The sequence below is a fragment of the Megalopta genalis genome, chromosome 1 (genome assembly GCF_051020955.1).
Source record: "Megalopta genalis isolate 19385.01 chromosome 1, iyMegGena1_principal, whole genome shotgun sequence".
Lineage (NCBI taxonomy): Eukaryota > Metazoa > Arthropoda > Insecta > Hymenoptera > Halictidae > Megalopta > Megalopta genalis.
The window spans coordinates 36,879,426-36,892,573 of NC_135013.1; the positions used below are offsets into that span (position 1 = coordinate 36,879,426).

General features: G+C 35.4%; 3 protein-coding genes across 6 annotated transcripts; 2 read left to right on the top strand and 1 right to left on the bottom strand.

Annotated features, from left to right (window-relative positions):
* The first annotated feature begins 63 nt into the window (after positions 1 to 63).
* Positions 64 to 1,679, top strand: LOC117223184 (nuclear protein 1). Its single transcript, XM_033475352.2, has 2 exons — positions 64 to 376; positions 882 to 1,679. The coding sequence occupies exon 1, from the start codon at positions 164 to 166 to the stop codon at positions 371 to 373; it is 210 nt and encodes a 69-aa protein (XP_033331243.1). The 5' UTR covers positions 64 to 163; the 3' UTR covers positions 374 to 376; positions 882 to 1,679.
* A 127-nt stretch (positions 1,680 to 1,806) lies between these two features.
* On the bottom strand, positions 1,807 to 12,852 carry mu2 (mutator 2). 4 transcript variants are annotated; one of them, XM_076526999.1, is made up of 8 exons: positions 12,705 to 12,852; positions 12,421 to 12,617; positions 12,165 to 12,263; positions 7,369 to 7,461; positions 6,968 to 7,150; positions 2,822 to 6,887; positions 2,435 to 2,743; positions 1,807 to 2,317 (listed from the first exon to the last, which is right to left on the bottom strand). In XM_076526999.1, the coding sequence occupies exons 2-8, from the start codon at positions 12,517 to 12,519 to the stop codon at positions 2,106 to 2,108; spliced, it is 5,061 nt and encodes a 1,686-aa protein (XP_076383114.1). In that variant the 5' UTR covers positions 12,520 to 12,617; positions 12,705 to 12,852; the 3' UTR covers positions 1,807 to 2,105. The 4 variants fall into 4 exon arrangements, with proteins under 4 accessions (XP_076383114.1, XP_076383124.1, XP_076383118.1 ...); XM_076527009.1 differs by having other exon boundaries at positions 2,822 to 6,545; positions 6,675 to 6,887; positions 12,421 to 12,852; XM_076527003.1 differs by having other exon boundaries at positions 2,822 to 3,965; positions 4,050 to 6,887; positions 12,421 to 12,852.
* Positions 9,006 to 12,091, top strand: Jhe (juvenile hormone esterase). Its single transcript, XM_033475340.2, has 8 exons — positions 9,006 to 9,218; positions 9,975 to 10,281; positions 10,366 to 10,563; positions 10,655 to 10,833; positions 10,901 to 11,066; positions 11,137 to 11,472; positions 11,546 to 11,672; positions 11,748 to 12,091. Exons 1-8 carry the CDS (start codon positions 9,024 to 9,026, stop codon positions 11,950 to 11,952), a joined length of 1,713 nt encoding a protein of 570 aa, XP_033331231.2. The 5' UTR covers positions 9,006 to 9,023; the 3' UTR covers positions 11,953 to 12,091.
* Positions 12,853 to 13,148: the final 296 nt, after the last annotated feature.

A 13,148-nucleotide genomic window follows, 5' to 3' on the forward strand; every position in this document is an offset into this window, starting at 1 on the left:
AATTGTGCGCTGCGCGCACGCGCGACGACAGCTCGGACAGCCTATATAAGGGACCGCGGAGCGCCGCTTCGCGACAGTATTGAACAAGTGCGATCTCGCAGGCAATTTTTCGACAGTGCTAACCGTAATTTTTGAGCATATATTTTTTAAAGAGCCGAGAGCTATGTCTTACCATTTCGTTGACGATTACGAGCATTTCATCTACGACTACGACAAGCATATCTTTACCGGGCATAGTGGTAAACAACGGAGTAAGCGCGAAGCTTTGACACACACAAACCATTTCGACCCGAGCGGCCATTCCAGAAAGATCGTCACGAAATTGATGAACACCGAGCATAATAAACGACATGCTGGGAAAACCAAGGCATAAATTGTAAGCAACAAATATCTTCTGTCCGATCCCGTTAGAATTTCGAACTTCCGATGTATATTGTTATGCGATTTTGCATTATCGATTCGAATATAGCCGGAAGAGTTCACAACCTTGGCCGGATTTAATGCGTATTTACGTTGGATGTTTTCCCCGCATACGCGCAGGCATTTATGTACATTCAGACGCTTGTAGAAGTAGATGTATCGATTGAAAATCGAGTTTAAGTTCAATGAATGTTTTCGCATTGTTTCGGTTAATCGTGACTTCGTCGATAGCAGTCAATAGCAGCCCGTTCTCCTTACGGTTCCTTTGTTTTTGTTTCACTACTGCGCAACCATTTTAAAGGTGACTCATTTCTTACGTGAACACTTGTTGCCTTTTGCTTTTCTTTTTTAATATGCGGTAAACACTTGAAAGTGTACGACAATTATTTTGTAAAAACTAAGAAACAATTGCTTTATTCTATTTTCATTTTATATTTTTAAATCATTTGTTTTTGTTTCAGGACTCTGGTGTTTGACCCTCCTTACATTTTAAAAAAGTATTAGTTTGTCCATTACTACAGACTGGAACTCCTTGGATATCTCATACACGTATCTACACTGCATTTCCCATGATGCAGGAAGAATAGAGGGACAACTCCTCCTTCACTATATACATATTATATGAAACAGAAAAATCTTAATTTTCTTTCGTTCTCAGCTATGGCATTTAGTCGCTGAACGTAGATTCTTACTTAGTATAAGATAATTAGTACTTAGTATACATAGGCTATATCCTATCATTGCTGTTTGTCACATTCATATTATATATCATAGATATATACATATATATATAACACAATCATCTCTTAAGTTAGACTGCTCTTGCAACAGGGTCACCTGTATCAGGAGTTTTCACGACGTGTGATTTACGCACATTGTAAACATTGTAGCCATTGAGCTCTTAAAATGTATTTCATTCATATGGGTAGTATCATTAACAATTGCTCAATTTAGGAGATAGTTATTTCTGTAACTGTAGCTTGTCATTTCTGGAAGAAGAGATCTGGCAGATCGTCGATGCTGTCTATCTATCTACCTATGGTCTCTTTCTTTGGAAAATCAGGCTATGTACAAAAATACTTCGTCTAATGCAAACGTTAGAAACACGCATTTGTTACTGAAAATCCTTCAGATAAATTTTTGTTAACTTTGTAAGACTTTTCTTTCTTATTTTGTGTTTACTGAAAAGTTGAAAATATTATGAATGATTAAAACATGTAACTACATACAATTGAAAATAAATTTAGTAAAAAAATAAATGTCGTATTGTCGATACAACACCTTATCGAATCATTTGTTAATTATTAATTTTGTTGAAATGTTAATTACATAGTTATATATAAAGTTACAGGTTGAGAATTTTCTTGAATCAAAATAAGGCGTATATTTGAACAAAACATTTCTGAAAAGTTTTTAATACTTTTTCAAATAGTAAATGTACAAAAATATTCAACTTTATACATTTTATACTAAGAGTAGGGACTGGCAGATACCCTCTGTATCCGACTGTCGAAATCTGTGCCATCTTCTCATGGTTGGGGACTACGTATAGTTTATGAAATATGGAGATTAAAATTAACAAAAATAATGGATAATTCATATAGACGCACTTATATCAAGTATTTAAAATAATTATGCACAATTTCCTCTCACATAATATTCACTCTCATAACACATTATTATTATTACGTTAATTTGTACTTAACGAAATCTATCTCTTGTCGTAAAATACCAGTTAGTATGAACTCTGTCGACTGTATAGTAACCGTTTTTGGAGCTTTCGCGAGGAACTTTTTCGCACTTGCAATATCTTCCTCACCAGAAATTATAATTGCTTTCTCAGGCCATTTTGATGGAGGTCGAACCAATGGTTTACCACCGCATGAATTAATTATACCTGTAAATTTAATATATTGAAGTTACAAACATTTTGTAAAATTTGTGAAGAATAAACACTAATTACTAGATTGCTGGTTTGTCAATTAAGAGAAATCAATTTTGTTTTCTAACATACTTTTCAATTCCGGCAATGGTGGGGCGACGTTAGGCGTTAGAACAACAGTATATCCATCCAGCAATTTTTGTTTCTTCGCCTTCTCCAAGCTTCTTCTTAATTTAAATCCGAACTTAGCTTCCGCAGCAGGATCTTTCAATATATAATTATCCAATTCCGCAAAGTGTCCCGCCCTTTCACTCTCGACCAACCAATTTACTGAAACTATCGGCACTGCTTGTGCCAATGCACACAGAAACTTAACAGTTCTTCGAACTTTGTCTGTGACTAGCACAGTACATTTTGTTGGGTCTTCAACTTGAGATGACCCTATGAGCAAGTAGAAATACAATTATAGTACAAATATAGTTAAACCATTACTTTTGTTCATGATTAAGAAATACATACCCAGTTTTGTTAACAGCTTAGTGTAATCATTGGATATGCCAGTGAATAAAATTTTATGTTTTATTTTATACGGCGATGATGTTGCAAATGAGGTAGACATATTTCTTTTTGACCTAGTTGGTGTTGACATAGCTGACATATCCATGCTAGAATTAATTTCTGAAGACGTTGTTTCTTCTAGTATACTGACTTCATTCTTCTCTTCCGTAACCACCTTTTGCGCGCTTCCTTTCTTTTTTCCTTTTTTAGTAGTTTCTTTACTTACAGTATTATTAGTTGCAATGTTCCTTCTTTCTCTTGTAGTTGTGTCATTCGCTGCAACTTTATTAACATTTGTAGTATTTCTGGAAGTTCTAGCGCGCTTGGCCTTTGTAGGCACCTCGAAGCTGGGGTTATCCAACTCATATACCTCCGAGGAAGTGTTCTCTATAATTTCTTCACTGGTATTAGTACTTGTGTGCCCACGTTTCCGAGTACTTCTTGTTCTAACACTTTTTGCATTTTCATTCGTCTCTTCCTGGTTCTTTACATTTACATTAATATCTTGTTCCTTGATACAGGAGTTCATAATCATCTCGACTTCCTGCGATTCTTCTCCTCCTTGCGCGCTGACATCATCCACATTATATTTGCCCGTTGCCCTTTTACTATTATTTCTTTCGGCCGCTGCTGTTGTACTTTTATCACTCTGTATATCAGATAAAGTACTTGTAGCATTATTGATAGTTGCTTGGCCATTCTCGGTCGTTAGCTCTACAACTGTATTACGAGACTGTGGTAGTGTCGGAGTACCGGAAGACAATCTCGTAATCATTATTCTCAACTGTTTAGCCCCGACACTTTCTTGACTGCTAGTAAGCGAATGTTGCGAACTATCCGAGTTGAACACTGGCGAATCTTTTCTCATTACATAGTCCAAAATATTTGCGGAACTGCTTCTGGTAGCTGGAACGCTTCTAGCGTTACTTTTTCTGCCTTTGAAAGCCACAGATGTTTTCTTATTGACAACCTCCTTAAACTTTTTCACGACGGTACTTTCAGTTACATCAGTCGAACTGAGTGACTCCTTAACAGTACGCTTTGCCCTCGTACCAGCTTTTTTCGCAGGTTCAGTCTTCTTCGCAATCAGAACCTCTTTGCTGACCTGAAAAACAGACGAAGTATTAATATCCTTCATGCTGATGGTGGAAATCCTTCCGTTGCCCTGAATAAAAAGACTGCGTCTTACTTCTTCTTGTGGAGGATTTGGTTCTGATTGTAGCAATTTACGCGAAGACATCCTCTTCGTTGGCCTAATCTTGTTTATTTCATTCTCATTGCTCTCTTGTATCGTCATCGGCACTCTATTCATATCAAAATTGTCAAAACTGCCTGAGATTGCTGTAGACCTTGGTTTCCTAGTTTTAGGTGCGCTGTTTTTTGTGTTCACACGTGCAACTGATTTTCGCGTTGACTTCTTTGAGGTCTTCCCACCAGACTTTGGTTTTATGCTTCTAGTACACAACATAAATTCTGTCGACGTCGATGAAGTCGGACTTGCTGGGTTCAATAGCGTTCCTAAAATTCGAACTTCGGGTAAGCCCGACATAATGTCCTCTTCATTAGACTCCAGCATAGTAACAGAATCCTCAGATGGTCCAACATCAACTGATGTGTTACATATTCGTTCACCTTTTCCTGGATTTCCTACAGAGTTCTTGTTACTCTTTGGCGATTCTGTTGTGTCTGCAACGAGCTCAATCTTGTCCAACTCCTCGACTTTATTTGTTCTTGAAAGCCTTGTCGATGGCGAATTTTCGGACGCAGACTTTAATAAAGCTGCAGGAGCAATATTCTCATCGTTTACAATTTTATTTACTGACTTTGTTTCAACTTCGTTCTTAGTACCAGCTGCATCTCCGTTAAGTCTATCATTATCTTGAGAATCTACAAGAATATTGCGTTGCTTCGTCGAGGTAAGATTCGAGAAATAGACTTGATGGGAGTCACCCTGATTTGTAGCTTTTCTCAAGTTAGATCTACGTGACTTTCTATTTGTTATCAATGGTGATACCTCTAGTTTAGCTACTGGAGATTTGTTTTTTTTTTTCGTCTTACTTGTAGACATACTTCTTCTATTACTCCTTCGAAATTCTTTATCAATATTAAGGTTAATGGACTTTTCCTCACTCTGTGACAATTGTAGCATATTCGTAAGCACTTGAGTTGGTATTTGTGACTGACTTTCGATGTCTTCATTAACATCAATAAACATCTTATTCAGACTTCTCTCTGTAGTATCATCCAAATTCACTTTTTTGGACATTCTTTTGTTTTGAGGTGACACAGTCCTCTTCTTTTTCTTAATATCAGTCGGCAACTGTGTCGGCGCCATTTTACTTTTAATGTCTTCAAATTCATCCTCTTCTAAAGGAGAATTTAATTGGTTAGAATTATTGAACGATGATTCGTTATAGGTAGAAATATTTTCTACACTAATTTCCTTTGGTGTCTTATATTGCACATCACCTTCCTCCTTCTCTTTGCTATGCGTAACCTTATATTTTACTAGATTAGCGTTTATGGAAGCTTCCATGTTTGGTATAATTTGCGTTGACATTAAATCGTTTGCATTCTCTATGCCTTTGTGCACCATATTACTTACAGGTTTATTTACTTCAATCAATTGTGTTGGTGTATCAATATCTACATTTCTTTCCTCCGTTATGTTTTCAGGTTTGTCCGTTTCGATCAATTGCGTTGATGTATTAAGGTCGACGCTATCTTTACTGACATTTTTTGAAAAATCTTTGTCTTTAAGGTTCATCTGTTGCATGGGTATTTCAAACGAATTATTAGAATGCCCGCTCGACACAGCGTCATTCTTGTTTTCCCTACTCTCATTGTGTCGGTCTTCAAGGGACATAGATGTAGCTTCTTTTTCCTCTGCAGTCATCGCAGTGGGACATCCTTTGTCATCAATATCGGAGTCTCCACTATCAAACTGCCTCTTTGTTTGACTTTTATCCTGACTGCTATCCTGACTACTGACTCGCAAGTACGTCTGAAATACGCACTCTTGATCAGTATCATCAGAATCATCTTCCATCACAGAAGCTTTAAATGCATAATCAACTCGTTGCGTCACTCTTTCAATATTATTCTCAGTGTTAACATTAATTTGTGTTGCTGCATCGGATATATTCTCTTTGTAGCTACTTTTCTTACTCATCTCATCCTTATCCACAGGAGAGTTTGAAAGGCTGATCGATTTCGGTTTAGACTTGTTCCCTGGATCATCGTCAATGAATTCCTTTAACAAATTCGGCGATTCTAGAAGATTGCGGCTTCCATCGAGTTCCGAGCATTCCTCGTCGAAGTTGGTCGTTACCGATAACTCTAAATACTCCTGCGAACCTCTCCGGCTAATCTCAAATTGCTCAGAATGTGTGGAATTTTCATTTTCGACTATAGCTTTCTCGGACTGATTAATTGAATTCGTTTCACCCTTCCATGCCTTCATACTGGATACATCTACCTTCAATTCTGCTTTCTTTATTTGTTCCGCTTTAACAAAATTTGTACTTTCATCGCCTTCGATAGAAGTGTTCTGTACATCAGTCTTTCTTGGCGTCTTCAAATTATGAATATCCACATCATGTTGTGTTTCTATATCACGAATGACTGTTACATTGCATTGGTTGTCTATATCGTCCTGTTGCATCTCCATGTCGTGTATGTCGATCTGATTATCAGAGTGTTTAGAATTACAGCTGCTTAAGCAGATATTTTGGATTTCAACATCGCGGATACCGATACACGAATCATTCTGAGATTCAAGTGATTTCTGCGTTTTCGTATCATGGATACTGACCGTCTGTTCATTTAAGTTCTTCTTTTCCGGTAGAGCTGGAGAGTCTCCAGACTCGTTCATACTGTTCTCAATGGAAGAATCCGGAGGATAGGTCTTACGACTGCTGGCAGAGCTTCTCGGAGGTGCGGCTGGTCGTCGGAATATAGAGTCTCCTTTTTCCGCTTGGGTCCCTGGGATCATAGAGGTGTCGCGCTCCGATATAGACGAATCATTCTATATAAAATCATTTAACAGAATTAAAAAATTGCTTGACAATTTCGTATTTCTGTACTTCAACGCTTTTGAATAATTACTATGGACGTATCAGGTGTATCCGGAATAACTGTATTTGCAATCCCCAGACAATTTGGTGCACGAATTTCTGGGATCAGGGATTCATCCATTGAACCAAGTTCTGAATATACAGCCCGTATCGTGCCGAATTCAACAATACTTCCACTTTTTAGTTCATAGTATCGACCAGGTCTTAAAACAGACTGCAAAGTAAAGTAAAAAAAAATCTGTAGTACATATTTAATATTTCAACAAATTTATATAAACAATTATTTTTATCAAGTTATTTATATAGTACATAATTGGATCAATGTATAATTAAGTTTTTATCATGTTCTACTTTCTATATTAATATAGAATTTTTATTAAGATATTTAATTAGTTTGTAATCTATCTGTAGCCATAAACAATATTTTATTACACTGTTGAGCTTCGTTTTGTTCGATGAATTTAAGTCGCAAATCCATGTTTCACCATTGTTAGATTCGATTTCTGCGTGCTTCTTGGATACCATCTGCAAAAGAAATTTATTATTACAAAATTCAGTTCTTTTTAACAAAAAATTTTTTTAAATTTTCAATTCATTCTGAGCTTTTTTTAGTATAATTATTAACTTCGAAATTATCGAACAAGTGACGATTAACCGTCCTGGCTAACTGGTCAGTCGGATTTACGTCAATCAGATAATTTTGTATGAGATTCGTGACTTGTTCACGCATGTAATTTTCTATCTTCGTATATGTATATTCTGAATCAATATTGATGTTTGTGGAAAATTTTAGTACAATGATCAACACAACGTTCTTATGCAACTACATATTTTTATACATATGGGATGCAGTTACTTTTTGGATATTTTTTTAACTTTTTGGATAGTTCGATAATCGAGCAAATTGTTGGAAAAAAATTTATCTCGCTCGATCTAAAACGCGTAAATCTCGCTGTATCCGAGAGCGGGTGTATCACCATTTCAAAAATTAATCTTAGGCCACGGAGTCAACATCAACAATCTTTGTTGAAACAGAACGAGTTATTTTTAGAAGTGAATAAATATTGATTCAGCGGAAATCAGAATTCTGAATTTGATTGTTTTTTTTATTAATCGGACTGCACATTCTGTATATGTTCAGCATCAGTGCACTTAGGGGGTGCAATCTCAAGTACACATTCGCATTTGAGATTGCAATTGTACTCGAATTTAACATTCGAACGATGGACTCAGGGTCCATTCGGACTCGGACTGGAAAAATTGATATCTGAATGCCAAGTTTCTGACAACTAATTTCAATTTTCACATATTTCGTCAAAGCCTATGGAAAAACTAGCGTATTTAGAAGGAATACCATAAAAAATGTCTTGAAAAAAATTGATAAATAAAATGATAAATGATCGTAAGTGTACCCAGTTATATAAACACCTTATCTCTCAGTTTTAAGTAACAGAATGACAACAGTGCATATCTGACAGTGACCTATTACTGACACTTTATGTTATGTGATATTGTAAACCCTCACTCTAAATACTCAGAAAATGCACAGAAATTGATAAATTGCCATTATTTGTAAATGCCTCATATCCAGTACAATCAGATTAACAATTGACTCCTAATTGAATCTTTGAATACTGGAAGCAATTTCATTGGTCATCCAACAAGTTAAAAATATTAGTTGAACTAATAATTTCTTGTAGCTCCTTTTAAACATAGTTTAGTGGGTAAAAATCATATTAATGGGGTGTAAGAAGAAAATTATTAATCCGAGCAGAAAATTTTCGGAGAAAAGTGATCTGTGATCAAGACAATCATCAGAATCATTTGCAACAACCGAACATTACGTGAACACGCAGCCTAAGGATGCAGAAAGCTGCGGAAATCCGGAGTAGATTCGCGATGTTATAATGATGATTACTGCTGAAAACAAGGGTGGAGGGAGAGCGATTCACTGATTTTCTAGTTGAGACAGTGGTTCCAAGCGCTCATCGCTGTCGCGCTTATCTAAGCCAATATTAGCGGCACGTGAAGATAGAGTACCCAATAAATAAAACAGGCCGCTCTGAGACGACTTCACTCTCTCCAAGATGACGAGACTGTTGCTTCTCGTGGTCCTCCTCGGATGTTTCACCTTCGGATCGACCTTGGAAACCGCACCGAAAGTGAAAACACCATTGGGTGGTATCAAAGGATATCATAAGTTGTCTGCCAACGGAAGACAGTATGAAGCTTACGAGGGAATCCCTTACGCTTTACCACCGACTGGAAAACTTCGATTCAAAGTAAGCAAATATTCAATTTCCAACGTCTCTCGTTAATCTTGAAGTCATTTAAATAAATTAATAATTTGTCCACCTAGTTGAACTGTTTATTGTATCCTTTAACTTTTTTAATAATAGATTGCATTATAGTTTCAATTTAATTTATATATATATATATTGTATTTTATTCTATTTTCTTATTTTATTTTATTATATGATATGTTATGTATAAATAGATGGATCACTTGTAAGGAAATCGACAAAGTTCATTTTAATAAATTATATTTTATATTGATTGCAAACTTAATATAAATTATTTTATATTTGCTATGATGACAGCAATTGTTTGCCATTGATTGAGATTTTATTTCGGGACATCCAGATCCGAGCAGAACAAGTTATAACAAGTTATAACGTGTCTACGTTGTTTACGAATTATCCATCGACTAATGGTTACCACATTGAATTATCATTGTGTTGTTATGCAACAGAATCGAATATGGAGAACGTGAGAGTCTCTAGAAGAATCTTTTTAATAAAGCTCGAAAACATTAATAAAAAATTTTTAAAAATAGAAGATATTAATTTTCTAGAACGACACTTTTGTTAGAAAATCGTTCTAATCTATCTCTTCAAGAATTGTTAAATTTGTTTAATCACTCTCCATAGTATTTAAAAGAAGAATACTTTCCAGACCTGCATATTTTTTTAACTAGGATTTTTCAATAAAAATTTATAGGGAAAACTTATTGATTATCCAATAATGTTTTTTTTTAGCCCCCACATCGAATGCCCCCATGGGTAGGCGAGATTTCGGCAACTAAATTCAGTTCCCCATGCTTGCAATACACTATGCCACCTGGCAAAAAAATGTCATATGACAAGGTATTAGGTGCTGAAGACTGTCTGTATCTGAACATATATGTACCAGTGCACGATAAAGTAACCACAAAGCCAATGCCAGTCCTCTTTTGGATTCATGGAGGAGCCTTTATGTACGGTAGTGGTATGGACATGGGTGCCAAGTTTCTCATGGACCAAGATGTAATATTAGTTACCTTTAATTACCGCCTAGGAATACTAGGTACTGAAGTATACTACTCACAATATATTTCATAATATTAATTCAAAATCACATTAAAGATCAATATCAAATTTTTTCTTGTAGGTTTCCTCAGTACAGAGGATGATACAGTTCCTGGTAATATGGGGCTAAAAGATCAGAGCACGGCTCTAAGATGGGTTTCTGAGAACATTGAATGGTTTAATGGTGATCCAAACAAGCTGACCATAGTTGGTTTAAGTGCTGGAGGTGCTAGTGTCCATTATCATTATTTATCTCCAATGAGTGCTGGTCTCTTCCAAGGTAAGTTAATCGTTAAATGTATGTAAAATTTGTTTGAGGCTCAAAAGACTCTTAACAAAGAGTATTATATGTGAATATAACAATATTGCAGCTGGTATCTCGGTTAGTGGTACAGCTTTCAGCTGTTGGACGCAAACTGAAAATGCCTTGGAGAAAGCTAAGAAAGTTGCTACTCTCATGGGATGCCCTACAGCTAACAAGAGGGAAATGATACGTTGCTTGAGATTCCGTCCTTCCAGGGCTCTGGTTGAATCGGCTCAGGAGTTCATGGTAAGTACTCTGAATTTTTTACTGGCGTTCGTTGATAATGATTTTAATCATATTTGTTTGACTTTAGAAATTTTATTACAATCCGTTCACACCATTTGGACCAGTTACTGAAAAAGTTGGAGATGAACCATTTATCGATCGCTCTCCGATTGAAATAGTAAATAGCGGAGATGTGCAAGATGTTCCTTGGATCACTAGCGTAACTAGTGAAGAGGGACTATACCCGGTTGCAGGTAAAAATAAGTAGCAAGTAATTCGTATAATTAGTGGCCTGCACGTCTTCTCACCTAATTGAGTTTATAGAATTCATTGATATACCGGAAGCGTTGAAAACATTGGATGAAAACTGGGACCTCCTTGCTCCTCATTTTCTGGATTATAATTACACTTTGCCTAAGGAGAAACACATTGAAGTTGCCAGGCTTATCAAACAGCACTACCTTGGAACAAAGAAAATAGATGAAACAACAACAAAACTCTTAGTACAAATGGCCGGAGACAGATTCTTCGTTGTTGACAGTGAGAAAGCAGCTAGAATGCAGGCTAAAGTTAATAAACAACCCGTGTGGTATTATTATTATTCTTACAGAGGTGCAAGTAGTTTGAGTGATTACATGAGTGGAACTCATAACAATTATGGTATGCTATTTGTATTAAGATAACAATATTGAAAAAATAGAGAAGTTAAATATATCGAACATTCTATGTGCAGGTGTTAGTCACGCAGATGATGCATATGTTGTTGTTGATACTCAGTACTTAGATTCCACTACAACACCAAGTGACCTAAAGATGCAAGAGCTTATGATCAATTTATGGGTATCTTTTGCTAATAACAAGTAAGTTAACGTAATAAACTGCATCATACTCAATTATAGAAATAACTGTACATATATGTAATTTTTATCACGCAGAGTTCCAAACATGGGTGGAGTAAAGTGGCCCAGATTAAACCCTAATGAAAAATCTCTTGAATATTTGCACATTGCTGGACCAGATAAAATTACCATGGATAGTAATGATAATTTAGGACAGAAAAACTTTTGGAGTTCTATTAATTTTAATGAGAACAAATTAAGCAATACTCAGAGTGGACAAACTTTAAAAGAAGAATTATGAAAGTTTTTTGTCTTTTAAAGACAATGGAGAATTACATTTGTTATACATAAAATTTATGAACCATTTTAAATCCAATTCTTCTAAATCCTACAAATCTAAACAAAATTTGATACATTTAAATATATTATAACAAAAATGATATATTATTTCATATCCTGTTCCTTATTTGTTATAATAAACCTAAATGGAGAACAGAAAATTAAAAAACTTACTTGATCAATTAATGTGATGTTGCACCTTGGATGTCTACCAATGTTGGTAACTCCTTGATTGATTGGATAAGTTATGGAACCGATTCTCAATGTTCCAATCTAAAATATTTTACATATATAAATTAAATATAAGCAAACAATATTATGGTAAATCAATGTTTTCAATAGTCGTGTAAACAATAAACAATTAATTTGTCAAAACCATTGAATATAATATCCTAATGTTAACAATTGTACCTGAACTGTTAAGTATTACCTGTATTTTCTCTCGCGTTGCTTCATACGGTAATAAATGAGATAGATTCTGTGTCGGCATGAAATCATCTTCAATCATTTGCGTAGGCAAAATATCCATCGTGAATTAAATTTAATTAGCTGAATTCAGTTAAAGGTCGATTATGTATTTATAAAAACTAATATTTATCATCATGAACACAGTTTGCATGAGATAACCTAATTTGACAAGTAATACAAAAATATTGACAATTATATATTTATAGACGAATTAGAAATTAATATGTAATGAGCACGGTCACGCACTGTTATAAAAAAAAATTATACATTATTCATGGCACAGTTATGTAGAGATATTTAATCATAGAACGCATTGACAAGCGATTTCCCGCCATACGAGTTTTAATCAATTTGGAGTCGTGTCATGTCGTAAGCCAGTGGCATCATGACTCATGATGCCGTCATGTAGTCATACCAGCCAGTGATTGCGACGCCTCTCTTGGAGAAAAAGTAAAGCTTAGTTCGAGGTCCGTACAGCGCCAGAGGTAGTGACAAACGCTCGAACTGTTAGTCAAATTATCGACAATCAATTTTGACTAATAGTTTGAGCGTTTTGTCACTGCATCAATTGGTGCTGTACAAAGATTGATAGAAATGGCGCGAATTTCAAAACGATAATCATTTGAACTGCACATAAAACATTTATTTGAAAATTTCAATTGAAATTAACTACTTAATATACATTATTCT

Coding starts and splice junctions, on each gene's coding strand:
- LOC117223184 (XM_033475352.2), top strand. CDS start 164: ATGTCTTACCATTTCGTTGACGATTACGAGCATTTCATCTACGACTAC.
- Jhe (XM_033475340.2), top strand. CDS start 9,024: ATGACGAGACTGTTGCTTCTCGTGGTCCTCCTCGGATGTTTCACCTTC. Junction 10,564..10,654: donor GAGTGCTGGTCTCTTCCAAG/GTAAGTTAATCG, acceptor ACAATATTGCAG/CTGGTATCTCGGTTAGTGGT. Junction 11,673..11,747: donor GTATCTTTTGCTAATAACAA/GTAAGTTAACGT, acceptor TTTATCACGCAG/AGTTCCAAACATGGGTGGAG.
- mu2 (XM_076526999.1), bottom strand. CDS start 12,519: ATGGATATTTTGCCTACGCAAATGATTGAAGATGATTTCATGCCGACA. Junction 2,744..2,821: donor TAAGCTGTTAACAAAACTGG/GTATGTATTTCT, acceptor ACTTGCTCATAG/GGTCATCTCAAGTTGAAGAC. Junction 2,318..2,434: donor ACCATTGCCGGAATTGAAAA/GTATGTTAGAAA, acceptor TTAAATTTACAG/GTATAATTAATTCATGCGGT.